General features: G+C 53.1%; 1 protein-coding gene across 1 annotated transcript; it reads left to right on the forward strand.

The window, feature by feature from the left end:
* The first annotated feature begins 117 nt into the window (after positions 1-117).
* On the forward strand, positions 118-2090 carry MRPS23 (mitochondrial ribosomal protein S23). The gene is made up of 5 exons (XM_084273179.1): positions 118-226; positions 375-542; positions 1262-1339; positions 1455-1578; positions 1664-2090. Exons 1-5 carry the CDS (start codon positions 183-185, stop codon positions 1799-1801), a joined length of 552 nt encoding a protein of 183 aa, XP_084129305.1. The 5' UTR covers positions 118-182; the 3' UTR covers positions 1802-2090.
* The last annotated feature ends 9304 nt before the right edge of the window (positions 2091-11394 follow it).

The following is an 11394-nucleotide window of genomic DNA, read 5'->3' on the forward strand; positions in this document are numbered from 1 at the left end:
CGGCTGGCGCTGCCTGGCAGCCGCCCCCCACCATCGCCACGCTTCGGCCGTCGGCTGCGCGCCCTGGCGGCAGGCGGTACGGTTGGGCGGTGGAGAGGCCGCGGGGTTCCGCTTCCGGGGGGGAGGGCAGGCCGTTGCTAGGGGGCGGCGTTGCTAGGGGAGGCCTAGGCGCCGGAGCCGCCATGGCGGGGAACCGCATGCAGAAGATAGGGAGCGTGTTCAGCCGGTGCGGCAGGCGGGCAGCGTGGGGCTCGGGGAGGCGCCGGGAGGGCGAGTCGGGAGGCCCGGGCCCACGCTGGGGGGAGGCGTGGGGCGGTGCCGGCGCCTCCTGATCGCGCCCCTTCATCTCGCCCCTCCGCTCCTCTGCCCCGCAGGACCCGCAACCTGATCCGTATCGGCGTGATCGAGAAGCCGCTGTGGTTCGACGTCTACGCCGCTTTTCCCCCACTGAGGGAGCCGGTCTACCGGGTGCCGCGGCCGCGCTATGGCAAGGTGAAGGATGTCATTGCGCCCATCTTCTACAAGGAGGACGAAGTGCGAGCGTGAGTTCCCACTCCCCGCTCCCCGTGTGGCCGCTGAGGGGGCTCTCGAGCTCTGCCACCCCCCGGAGCCGGGCCTCCGGTGCTTGTCAGGCCGGGCGGAGGGGACCCAGCCACCACCCTGCTGTTACGCATCCCGCCAGCAGCGGTTCTTCTCCACTTGCTTCTGCGGCAGAGACACCGCAGGTCGTGGTCCTCCTGCATCTCAGCTTCCTGTGTGTTCATAACCGCTGGCAGAGGATGCTCGTTTGCGATAGAAAAGGCAGGCGCCGGTACATTGCCCACCCAGTGCCTGTACATTGCCCGTACAGCACCTGTGTATTGCCTGCACAGTGCCTGTGCATCACCTGTACAGCACCCATACAGAGCCTGTGTATTGCCCATACAGCACCTGTACACAACCTGTACATCACCCATGTATCACCCGTACAGCGCCCATCAGCCACATTGGGTGGCCAGCTTGGGCTACCTTAACCCCTCTGTAGAGAAGTTACCATGCTCCTCTGGCTCGCCAGCAGTCATGAAAGCCAACTAGAATTTAAACACTTACAAAACTTTGGACTGTTTATAGCAAAATATCTTATGGGAAAAGGGGGAAAAGTTATGCAAATGCTCTTTATTGTAGCCTACATTAACTGTGTCTCTCTCAATGTTGCTCATTAACTGCAAAACTTAACCCTTGCCAATGGTTTGAAAAATGAAACTTTTTTTTTTTGGAATAGGAGATTTTACAGGATTTATGGCAGTGGTCCAAGAGCTTTCGAGCTGTCACAATCAAACTACAAATCCACTTGCCAGAGGTAAGATTTATTTATAATTAAGCGAGAAATATTTCTGAAACTTGTCCCTTTCTCCTCTTAAATCAGTGAACTGAAATGTTATCTGTGAGACTGAAAATACAATCTTGAAATCCAGGTTTGTTGAAAAATTCAATGAACTGAAAGAAAGAGGGGAAATTGAAGAAGAAAAACTGTTTGAAGAAACAGGAAAAGCCCTTTTAGCCAGCGGGGTAATTTTACAGAGAAGGGGAACAGATAAAGTAAGTATTAAATATTGTCAGGGTGGATTCAGAAAACTTCCCCCCCAAGGCCCTTCATGTTGAGTTGGTCTGTCTTTAACTGTAGGTAGCCCAGCAGGGTGTTGGAACCAGGATTCCTGAGTTACACCAGCAGCTTCAGAGTGTGTTGGAAGAGAAGAAAGAGGAGGAGGAGCAGACACCGGAGTTGGCAGAAACTCAGAAGGAAAATCCCTCAGCCTCCTGAGAGCCGTGCTGCTGTCATGCAGTGCTCAGTGTGTGCCCTGCCTGTGGGAGCCAGTGTTTCTGCCTCTGCGTCCTGGGGGTTATGAGGCATTTTCCTGGGGGGAATACGCCTCAATTCCAGCTCTGGTGCCTTCTGCGATCACGTATGTGGCACGTGGTCTTCTTCCTCCATCTCCCCATTTGTAAAATTGGCAGTTCATCCCCCTTTTTGAGGTACAAGCACGTTACTTCAAATTGTGAGTTGGAAAACAGGAGTGTAAGTGTGGGAAATTAAACATTTTCTTTAAAAATTGGAAGTCCTGCCTCTTCAGGTGTCTTTCTTACAGTATTACAGATGGTTCTTGGGTTCGGGGTGAGGGCCCTGTGGCTGCCCTGTGGTCAGAGTCGCAGTTCCCGCTTGCCTGATGTGCTGACAGCTGCCTGAAGTGTCATCTTTTTATAGCTCCTCAAGTTGCTGTTTCTATAAACGTAACAACAGCTCTTCCTATTCCACCCCTTGCTTAAACTCAGTGTAGGACAAAACGTAACAATGCCAGATAATTTGGACCTTTGCAGTTTTTTAGTGACTGCCTAGTGCTCACTTTTTATTAAAGATTTTGGCTTTGGGCTATATGAAAAGCAATTACTGTTTATTTTTCTGTTTTCCTTATTTGTTTGTTTCTCTTTTGTTTGGGTTTCTCTCTTTTTGTTTGTGTGTTTTTTAAACACCCCCCCCAAACTCCCACCAGCACCAGAGCCACCCAGCTGTAAATCAAGCCAAGCTCTTCTTCCTTGCCTGCCTCCCCCCTACCAAGCATGGGGAGTAGGGGAGGGGTGTCCTTTTGGTTTCCTGCCTACCTCCCAAACACGTTCTCTGGAGCACAATTTTGTGATGCTGCTGCTGTATGTGATGCAAAAAGCCCCTCTCAGGAGCCCATGTTGTGTGGCAGTGAAAAGGGGGGTTAAAAATGCCCCTGGTTTGGTTTTTGTGTGGCTGCATCCCCTTCCTGGTATTGCTGTAACTGCAGGGGAATTACTTGGTTACCCTTGGGAGGTCAGGCTTTATTCCTAATTCTGCTCTGTAATTCTAGAGGAGTGCAAGACTTTATTCTGAAGAGCAAAGCCCCCCTGTCTTCACTGTACACCCTGGATTGCTTTCCAGGGCTGACCTTGGTGGCACGTCCGCCTCCCTGAGCACAGCTCTTCCATGTGGAGCAGGAATCGCTGTCTGATGAGCTGAACCCACCCAGAGAACCCCTTGGAGGGGAACACAGGATGCACCCACCTCATCCCATCCCACTGGGGGAACGGTCAGAGAAACATTAACATCAACTGATGGCGAAAAGGCAATAAAAGGGGGTTCTCTGGGAGCAAAGATATGCTGAGGGAAACCCTTAGTGAGCCCTTTGCTCCTCGGCAGGCAGCCTTTGGGTAGGGGTCCCTTGGTCACAGCAGTCTCCCATTTGGCTGAGGATGGGGCAAGGTGCCACCCTTAGGCAATCTCTGCCAGCTGGGATGTGAATTTCCTTCCTTGCTCTCAGTTTTCTTACCCAAACCAAACTGTTACTGCCAGCCTGAGGGCAGAGCAACCTGCAGCTCCGTGCCTCCTGCGCCCCAGCTTTGTGTCTTGGATTCTTTTGAAGTAAATATTTCCCTGTGAGCATCTGTTTTGCCTTTTTAACTGTGGGTGATGCTCTTCGCTTGCCACAAACAGCAAAGGGAAGCGCTTTGAAAGGAGAAGCAGTGCCATGAAGCTGAACACAGTAACACAGGCTTCTCACTCCGTTCACAGCTCTGTGACATCTGGTTGGTGTTATTTCCCTAAAAATTTGCCCATGTTACTTCAGGAGCCTTTTCCTCCCTCATCTGCTCTACCAAGCTTCATCCCCCATCTTCACCTAGCCTGGCTGCATCATCCTTTCATCACCTGAAGCAAATCAAGCAATAACAAATTTAGAACACAGACTAGAGCAGCAGCCTTGCGGGGTGCCCTGAGTGAGTTGCTGTGCAGAGCAGGTGAGAACATTCAGAGTTAATTTTCTCTGTTATTCTGTGTTGGAAAAAGCTGATGGGGCAGCTTGTCCAGCCAGAGCACTCCCAGCTGGGGCTCCTCAGATTTACCCCAGGTGCAGCTGTGGCCCGAGGGGTGGGAGGAGGAGACCAGTCCCATTTTTTTACTTCCCCTCCTGTTTTTTTAGTTCCCCTCCTGGTTTTTTTCTTCTGCCATCCTGGTTTTTCCCTTCCCCTTGTACTCCTGAATGAGGATGGTGAGTGCTCAGCTTCTCACCATTAGTTTTCATGACTGTCTGTGTGAGGTCCATCCCAGCTTGTCCTTTTCCTAGCCCAAGCCTGGTGAGCCAAGCTTGAATTTGGAACGTGCAGAGAAGCTTGGATTTGTGCAGCAGTGATGCAGTCTGGCTGTGGGATGGGACAGTGGAGTTGTGCTCCACGCTTTGCCAAACTCCTCTGTGAAGCAGTCCTGTTCTTCGCTGACACATGCTGTTATCCTGAAGCAGGTACGTGGCCAAACTAGCTGGAAAACCTGGGAATACATAGGGGAGGCTGTTGTCTGGGCATGGTGGTGGGGTGAGGAAGTGTTTGGAGATGTTCTCCGGTTTGTCCTGGCCGGGGGGTAACGGGGGAACCTGTTGGGTGAAGGATGTGACCAGGAGTGGTTGGTGTGATGAGGAGACGGCAATTGAGGCTGGAGATCTGCGCGTGTCTGTTGGATGCGTTTCCCGGGCCGGCACTGAAATGCCAATCGGCCGGGCCACCGAGTACCCCGCTACGTTAATTAAAAGGGCTGAGCTGGAGCCTGGGGCGAGCCATTTATTATTTATCGGGCGCTCGCCCTCCAGCCGCCAGCCAAAGGTCAGCGGCTCGGCGGGAGAGGGAGGGGGCTTTGACGGGAGCCCCCCGGCCGGCCCTGCCCTCCCCTCCCGCCGCACCGGGGGTCCCCGCTAGGTGGGGGCCGCGCTCCGCCGCCGGCCCCGCGGGTGGTGGGGATGGGGCGGGGGGGCGGCGGTGTCCCGGCGCCCGCCGGTCTCCCCAGCCCGCTCCGGGAAGGAGGGACGAGCGGTGATGGGGACCCTCCGGTGTCGCGGCGGGGGTGGTTGCTGCCGGGCCGGGGGGTGTTTGGGGGGCGCGGGGGGGATTAAATGCTGCCCCCCCCCATATACAGATATATTTATGTATAATATATATTCATATAATACACAATAGTAACATATTATACAATATAATCTATAATAATATATAACATAATATATACATACATTTATATGTAGAAAGAGGCTATCCCTGTATTGATAAACGTCCTTTGGAACCCCTCTGCCGGCAGAGGTAAGAACAGGAGTCAGCCTGGCAGTACCTCAGCATCAACGTGCTGCCATCTGCCCTAGAAAAGCCTGTGTTGTCCCCAAAAGTAGCTGAAAGCCGTGTTCCCCTGGGAGCAAGCAGGATGCTCCACTGGTGGGACACCGGGTTGAGCCCCCCAGGCGTGGTGGAAGCAATGCTGGCCTTGGGTGTTGCCTGTGGAGGTGAGGGCTGCTCCTGGGCTTTGTAGGTCAAGGACACATCTGTGACCTTGTCACTTGCCCTTTGCCTTCATGGGGCACCTCATGTAGTGAAATAATTTCCCTACACCCAGGCAAACCCATCACCTGCTGTCGTAACGCTCGTTAGCAGCAGGGATCTCGCACCCCATCCCCAAGCATCGCCATGACCTTTGCTGGGCTGGATCGCTGGCCTCCGTCCTCCTGCGAGGCGAGCGGAGTGTGTGGCAGCTCCTCTCTCCTCTCGGATTGCTGGGCTATTTTTAAGTGACAAGAAATGCCTGAGTATCTGTTACAAGGCTCCTTGAGGCATCAAAAAGACAAGGCAATCGGTGGGTGGGCAGCTGGCAACCCCTTCCACAGCTCTGAAAGCCAGCCTGAAGATTTTCTAAGGTCGATCCCTGAAATTGTGGGTGTCACCCTGAAATCTGGGGGGGAAGAGCTCTGGAGAGCACTCCATCTGCTCCCACTGTAGGGTCTGCATGTCCCAGTCACAGAGCCTGTTGCTGATGCCCGTGGTTGCTTGTCCTGTGAGTGGCTGTGCTGCAGCCACAGGGATTATGAAACCTCTGCCTGTTTGGAAATTTGGGGGGAGGTGGGTGGAATGTTTGGGGGTGTGTGTTCATCACTCAGGGCTGCTCCTGACCCTGGGCAGCGGCATTTCATGTAGCAATGTGCTGCAAACTGGTCTGGCACGGTGGTGAGTCGCTAGAGGCAGCAAATGATGCGGGTGGATCGGTGGAGGGAATGAAGGCTCCTGGGGACGCTGCAGCATCGCTCAGCCTGGTGCTTGACCAGACAGCATCCATGCTTGTATGCAGGATGTGACCTGCTGCAGCAAGTGGTGCTGGTCCCACAGCTTAGCAGAAGTGGGCCCTGAGCCCTGTTTTGGGTTAAAACAGCCCCTGGCAGTGATGAATGACCCCACAGCAGAGCTGGGCACATGTTACTGTGCTGTAAAGTCTCTGCTGTTGGTCACGCGCGGGCAGATTATCCGCTGTTACGTGTCAAGGGCGGGGGAACAAAGGGTTTAATAGGATCAAGTCTTATGTCTGGAGCAGCCGAAATAATTTATCAGCTTTGCTGGAAAACCAGGGGGTTTGACCTTGCTGATACCAAGCCTGGTTGAGGCAGGCAATGAAGCACTTCGTGTCTGAAGAATGTGGCTTCAAGTAGGTTGTTGGTATTGCCCCGCTGTGGTGTTCTTCTGTCTTACCTCTGCCCACCCTTGTCCACACACACATTGGGTCTTCAAATCTGCTCCATTTTGAGCTTTGGAACATTCCAGAAATCTGTTAGGATTTGAGCTTGAATGTATTGCGCTTCCGTAGATGCTTTTTAGGTGTAGGAGGCTCTGCTGTTGCTTGAATCCAGCAGTTTGGCTGACCGGTTTGCTCGTGGCTGGGCAGCTGGAAGGGACCCCCACCATGGGGCAAGAGTGTGGTTTGGCTCTGCAGTACATTACTGGTAATAATCCATGGAAGGGCAGGCTGTGTCGTGTCCCATGGCTCTGTCCAGGCTGCGAGGGGACAGCACCGGGGCTTTGCCGATGTAGAGTGACGCACAGCTGGGAGGAGCCCCTGTGCCCCATCCCAGCAAGCTCTCACCCCGGGGTCATTCACTCCTCTACCTGCTCCCCAAAGGTGCAGGATTTGAAATATTCCCAGGACGTGGCTGTGATTTGGGGGTGTCCTCTGCTGCATTGAAACTGGGAGCATCAGAGGTGCTTGGGGTGGGGGGTCCCCCAGGAGCCGGGTGGCTCAGCTGCCCTTGGCTCTGTCTGTCTCCCTGTGCTGCTGCCGCCTGTATGCATATTGCAGGCTCATTCTGATGTGCGCTAATGCTATTATCCTCCAGAAATTGAAATCAAGTCTAAACCTATAATGTTTCACTGGGAGGGAATTGGGGTTATATATTCCTGTGTACAGCAGCATTCTATTTCAGTCATAGCATTTAATTATGATTGGTGTGTTAGTGCCCACCAGAGCATAACAAATTGTCATTATGTTATTCTGCTGAGTCTAATTTAATTGGCAAGTTGTCACAAAAGCAATTATCCATCATTTATTTTGTTGCCATAACCACATCTTGGAGAGCACCTGCTGTCTGAAGTGGAAAGGCTCTGCAGTCTCTTGGTCCTGGATTTCTTCCACTTGCCTGACACAAAGACACCATTTCCTCCTCTTATTTAAAAATATGTTCCTCATTTCCCAGTGTGGGCTTGGGCGCAGGGCTGGGAATGCTGGTGAGAACGCGCTGTGCAGGTGGAAACCTGTTGGAGCATCCCTGGGCTGGTGGGGGTTACGGAGGGAGCTGTGGTGGGGTGAACAAGCCCAGGAGCCTGCCTGGAAAAGCAGGATGAGATAGGGAGAGGAAGGGAAGTTTGAAGAGGAGACTTTGTGGGGAATGAAAACCTCACGGTCTTGAAAAGACTTTTTGGGTTAAAAGGGGGAAACCCAAACAAGCCTCCAAGCTGCCCATGGCTTCCTTTGGTGTTGAGGTAGATGAAGGTGGGTAGGGGAGAGCACAGAGATGTTCAGAGGGATGTGTGGCTCTGCCCTGGGACCCCCAGCCTGGCAGGACCCTCTCATTCCAGAGCTGCTCAGCCCACCCACAGCCGAGATAAAGAACAAACATGTCTGATGTGTGACATCTCCATCACCAAACCGCTCCCACGCTGGTGGCTCTGTGTGGGGCACCCTGTGCCACCCACGGCACGGCAGCCAAACCCCACTGCTGCGAACCATCACCCACGGGGTGCTTGGCAATAATGACATTTCGGATAAGGGATCTGGGCTCCTATAAAAATGAGGAGGCTGGCGAGGGAAGATTAGTGGCTTCTTGTATCGGAGCAGGGAAAGCATCACCAGACTCGCTGAGACTAACCCGACACTGCAGCTTTTTCCCTTCTTGGGATGGTGCTTGGCTGCCACCTTGTCGATTTTTGGAGGTGGCATCCCAAAACCCTGTGAGAGGCTGGGGTGGCCGTGAATGGGCTTGAAGCCTGTGGCTCACCATGATAAACGAGGGAATAAATGGAAATCTGTTTTGATGTCTGTGTTTCTTTCAGTTACTCCCCTCTCCGCCCTGCCTGTAATCTCTTCCCCTCTGGTAGTTCTGATTAGCTGCTAATGAGGAAAGATGATTTTGTAGTTAAAGCACAGAGAGAGGGTTTTGTTCCTCCTTCTGCTTTTTTTTTTTTCCTTTTATCCCCCCTCCTGCCTTGATTTCCCTGTCTGTAGGCCAAGATACGGGTTATTTAAGATGGATGTCATAAAGTTAAATTAGTCTGTGTTTGCAAAGCAGTTTGCTTCAAAGGTAGGGTAGAGCGACTTGAAAAGGAAGGTTGAACCTGAGGAATCCAAGCTTTTCCCTCATGGGGTTCCTGCTGGACCTGAAGCCGAGCACCAGCCGCCTCTCACTTCCCAGCGATGGAACCCTGCCGCCTGCCCAGCTCTTTGCTTCACACTCTCCCAGGTTTGGAAGGTGCCCAGTTGCTGCCTGGATTTTCCTCCTGTGATGGAAGTTATAACCCAAAGCCAAGGCTTGTGGGGGGATGATGTGCATCCTGCTGGCCCCATCCCTGTTTGGGGGGTGTTTGTGTGACCCCCCTTTGTGCAAGGCTTGCTCCTGCGTGGGGCTGCAGCCAGCCTGGGGATAATTCTGGGTAAAACCAGGTTTCTTCTTCATTCCCCTTTCCTGGGTTGTGGGGAGATGAGAGCAGCGTTTGCCCTGTACTGCTGTGGGATGTGCTGGTGCCAAGGGATTGGCCTTGTGCATCTCCAGTGCTTGTTCATGAGGGGTTGGGATGCAAAAGGGGGTGCTCTGGGGCAGCAGTTTTGGATGGTTTGGGTCCAAGTCTAGTTTGCAGAGGGGGCTGGGTGTGCAGTGGGGACAGAACCCGGCTGCTCTGGAGGGTAACGTGTCCTGACAGGCCCGTTCCGCTGCTGCTGGGCTGGAGAAATTTGATTAAAGAAGATGAGCTCTTGCCATCCCCAAATTGCATTTCCTTTTTATAAATCAGAAGAGCTCGTAATAATAACGGCTCAGGATTCACCAGGCACTGACTCGGCAGCGCTGGGTGCAGCAGGGCTGAGCCCTGAACCCCTGCTCATTATTTGGATGTCAGCGGTGTTTCGATGGCACTCGTCACCCAAACGCTGCCTGGGAGCACCTGGGGATTGCAGTAAAGAAGAGGAGTTTTCCCAGTTTCCCTGGCTGGGGGTTGAGGAGCGCCCGTCGGCTCACTGCTCTCCTTGCCGTTGGTGACACATGAAGTGATGCTCCAGACGGTTCATTTGCAGGCACTTAGTTCTCTGGCATTGTCGGCTCAGCCTCGGTGATGAGCATCCCCCTCCTGTAGCTGCCAGCATCCCCCTCCCTGTAGCTGGCATCTCCAAAGCAAAGCGTGTTTGGGCACAAGGATGAGTGTGAATGTGGGCTCTCTGGGGCGAGAAGGTCTCCGATGGGACTGTTCCCCCTGGGTCACCCCTTTGATGGGGTGTAGGTAGTTCCTGGGGCTCAGCACAAGTTTTGGCTTTAGGGATGTGCTCAGCTGTGCAGTCCTGCAGTGAGCCTGGAGGGCTGGCACAGACTGTTCTTCAGGGCATGCTCTGAACATAAGGCTGGTAGAGGTGCTGCAGCCTTAAGCCCTTCCCAAATTAAACGAGATGAGCAGGGATCTGTGCTGGGTTCGCTGGTGGCTGCTGATGCTGCCTCATGTGGGGAAGCTTTTGACTCACCAGGTCTCACCAGGAAAGCTGCATCCTCTGAATCCCGGTGTGTGATGTGTGACCTCCCATGGGAACCCTGCACTCAAGGGCCAGACACATCCAGCTTCCCTCCCAGGATCCCTTCCCATCCTTAGAGCACTTATTTCCATGAGTTTTAATCTCATTTACTACTTGGAGCCAATTTTCCTTCTCCCACCAATATAATTCCAACAACAGGAGCCAGAGAAATGTAGCTCCCAGCAAAGCTGCTTTATCTGTGGGTCTCTGTATTTTATTACTTCCCTTTGCCCCTCAGCTGGTGTCTGGAGGAGGATGGCGAGGAGAGGAGCGATCCGTCCACCCTGGGGCAAAGAAATTCTGTTTAATTCTGGTGATGGCTCTTAGCAGAGCCCTGAAGCTGGCTGGAGCGATGCTGGGAAGGGGGGAAGGCGCTCGGCACTGCGGTGATGCCAGTGGATATTTGTGCAACTGATTTATGGGTGAAATTCCTCCGGATGGAAGGGGGGTGGGGGGGGAGATCACGAAGCTGCCGAGTGTGATAAATAACTCATTGTAATGTATTATTTAGCAAATTATAATGAAAAGCAGAAAATATATGGAGGGGAGCAGACAAATACATTCCCCAGTTGGCAAGTTATTGACTGTTTAGAGCCAGGAAGTGGATATTTAAGAGGGTTTGGGAATTTCCATGTCTTCCCCTACCAATAAATCACCCTTCTGCAGACGTATTTATTGGGTGCCCTGCTGCTGTGTTTGATCCCAGGGGACAAAACCATTCCAAGCGCTGGAAAGACACCAGCGAGCACCTCACTTCTAGGCTGCTGTTTGAGTGTAGCCTCCCTAAGAGCTGCGTTTGGCCTCTGGCTGGTGTGCAAAGAGGGGTTTTATGTCCTGGTCCTGTATTCCCAAGTGTCTGTGAGGACTCAGACCTTGCGATGGTGGGTGGGCTGGGCAGGAGGGCAGCTTTGGAGGGACAAGAGCATTGGGACAAGTCTAGTGCAGGGGCTGGGATACAGACCTCCTCTCTTTCTCTCAGCATCTCTTTTACAGTGAGTGTTGAAGGCTGTGCGTTGGATTGCCTGTGAGGCGAGAAGGTTGGTTTGCAAAGCACTTGTTCTTTTCTTCTTCAGCAGAAGTGTCAGGAAGCTCTTGTGTTTCTCAGGGCAGCAAGGCAGGAGCCTTGCCCTTAGCCTTCTCCTGGGCTGGCTGTGGCATGCTGCAGCTCTGGCTGCTGTGGGACCTTCCTACCGAGTCTGAAAGCAGAGACTAAAAAGTCAGGGACAGGAGTTTGGTGACTTCAGCTCCTGCTTGGAGTTGGGGTGTGTTTC

This window comes from Gallinula chloropus, assembly GCF_964237585.1.
Source record: "Gallinula chloropus genome assembly, chromosome: 19".
In the NCBI taxonomy this organism is placed as follows: Eukaryota; Metazoa; Chordata; class Aves; order Gruiformes; family Rallidae; genus Gallinula; species Gallinula chloropus.

Excerpts from the sequence above, each read along its gene's own strand:
- MRPS23 (XM_084273179.1), top strand. The coding sequence starts at position 183 with ATGGCGGGGAACCGCATGCAGAAGATAGGGAGCGTGTTCAGCCG. Across the intron at positions 227-374 it reads ATAGGGAGCGTGTTCAGCCG|GACCCGCAACCTGATCCGTA; the intron begins GTGCGGCAGGCG and ends TCTGCCCCGCAG. Across the intron at positions 543-1,261 it reads AAGGAGGACGAAGTGCGAGC|GAGATTTTACAGGATTTATG; the intron begins GTGAGTTCCCAC and ends TTTTTGGAATAG.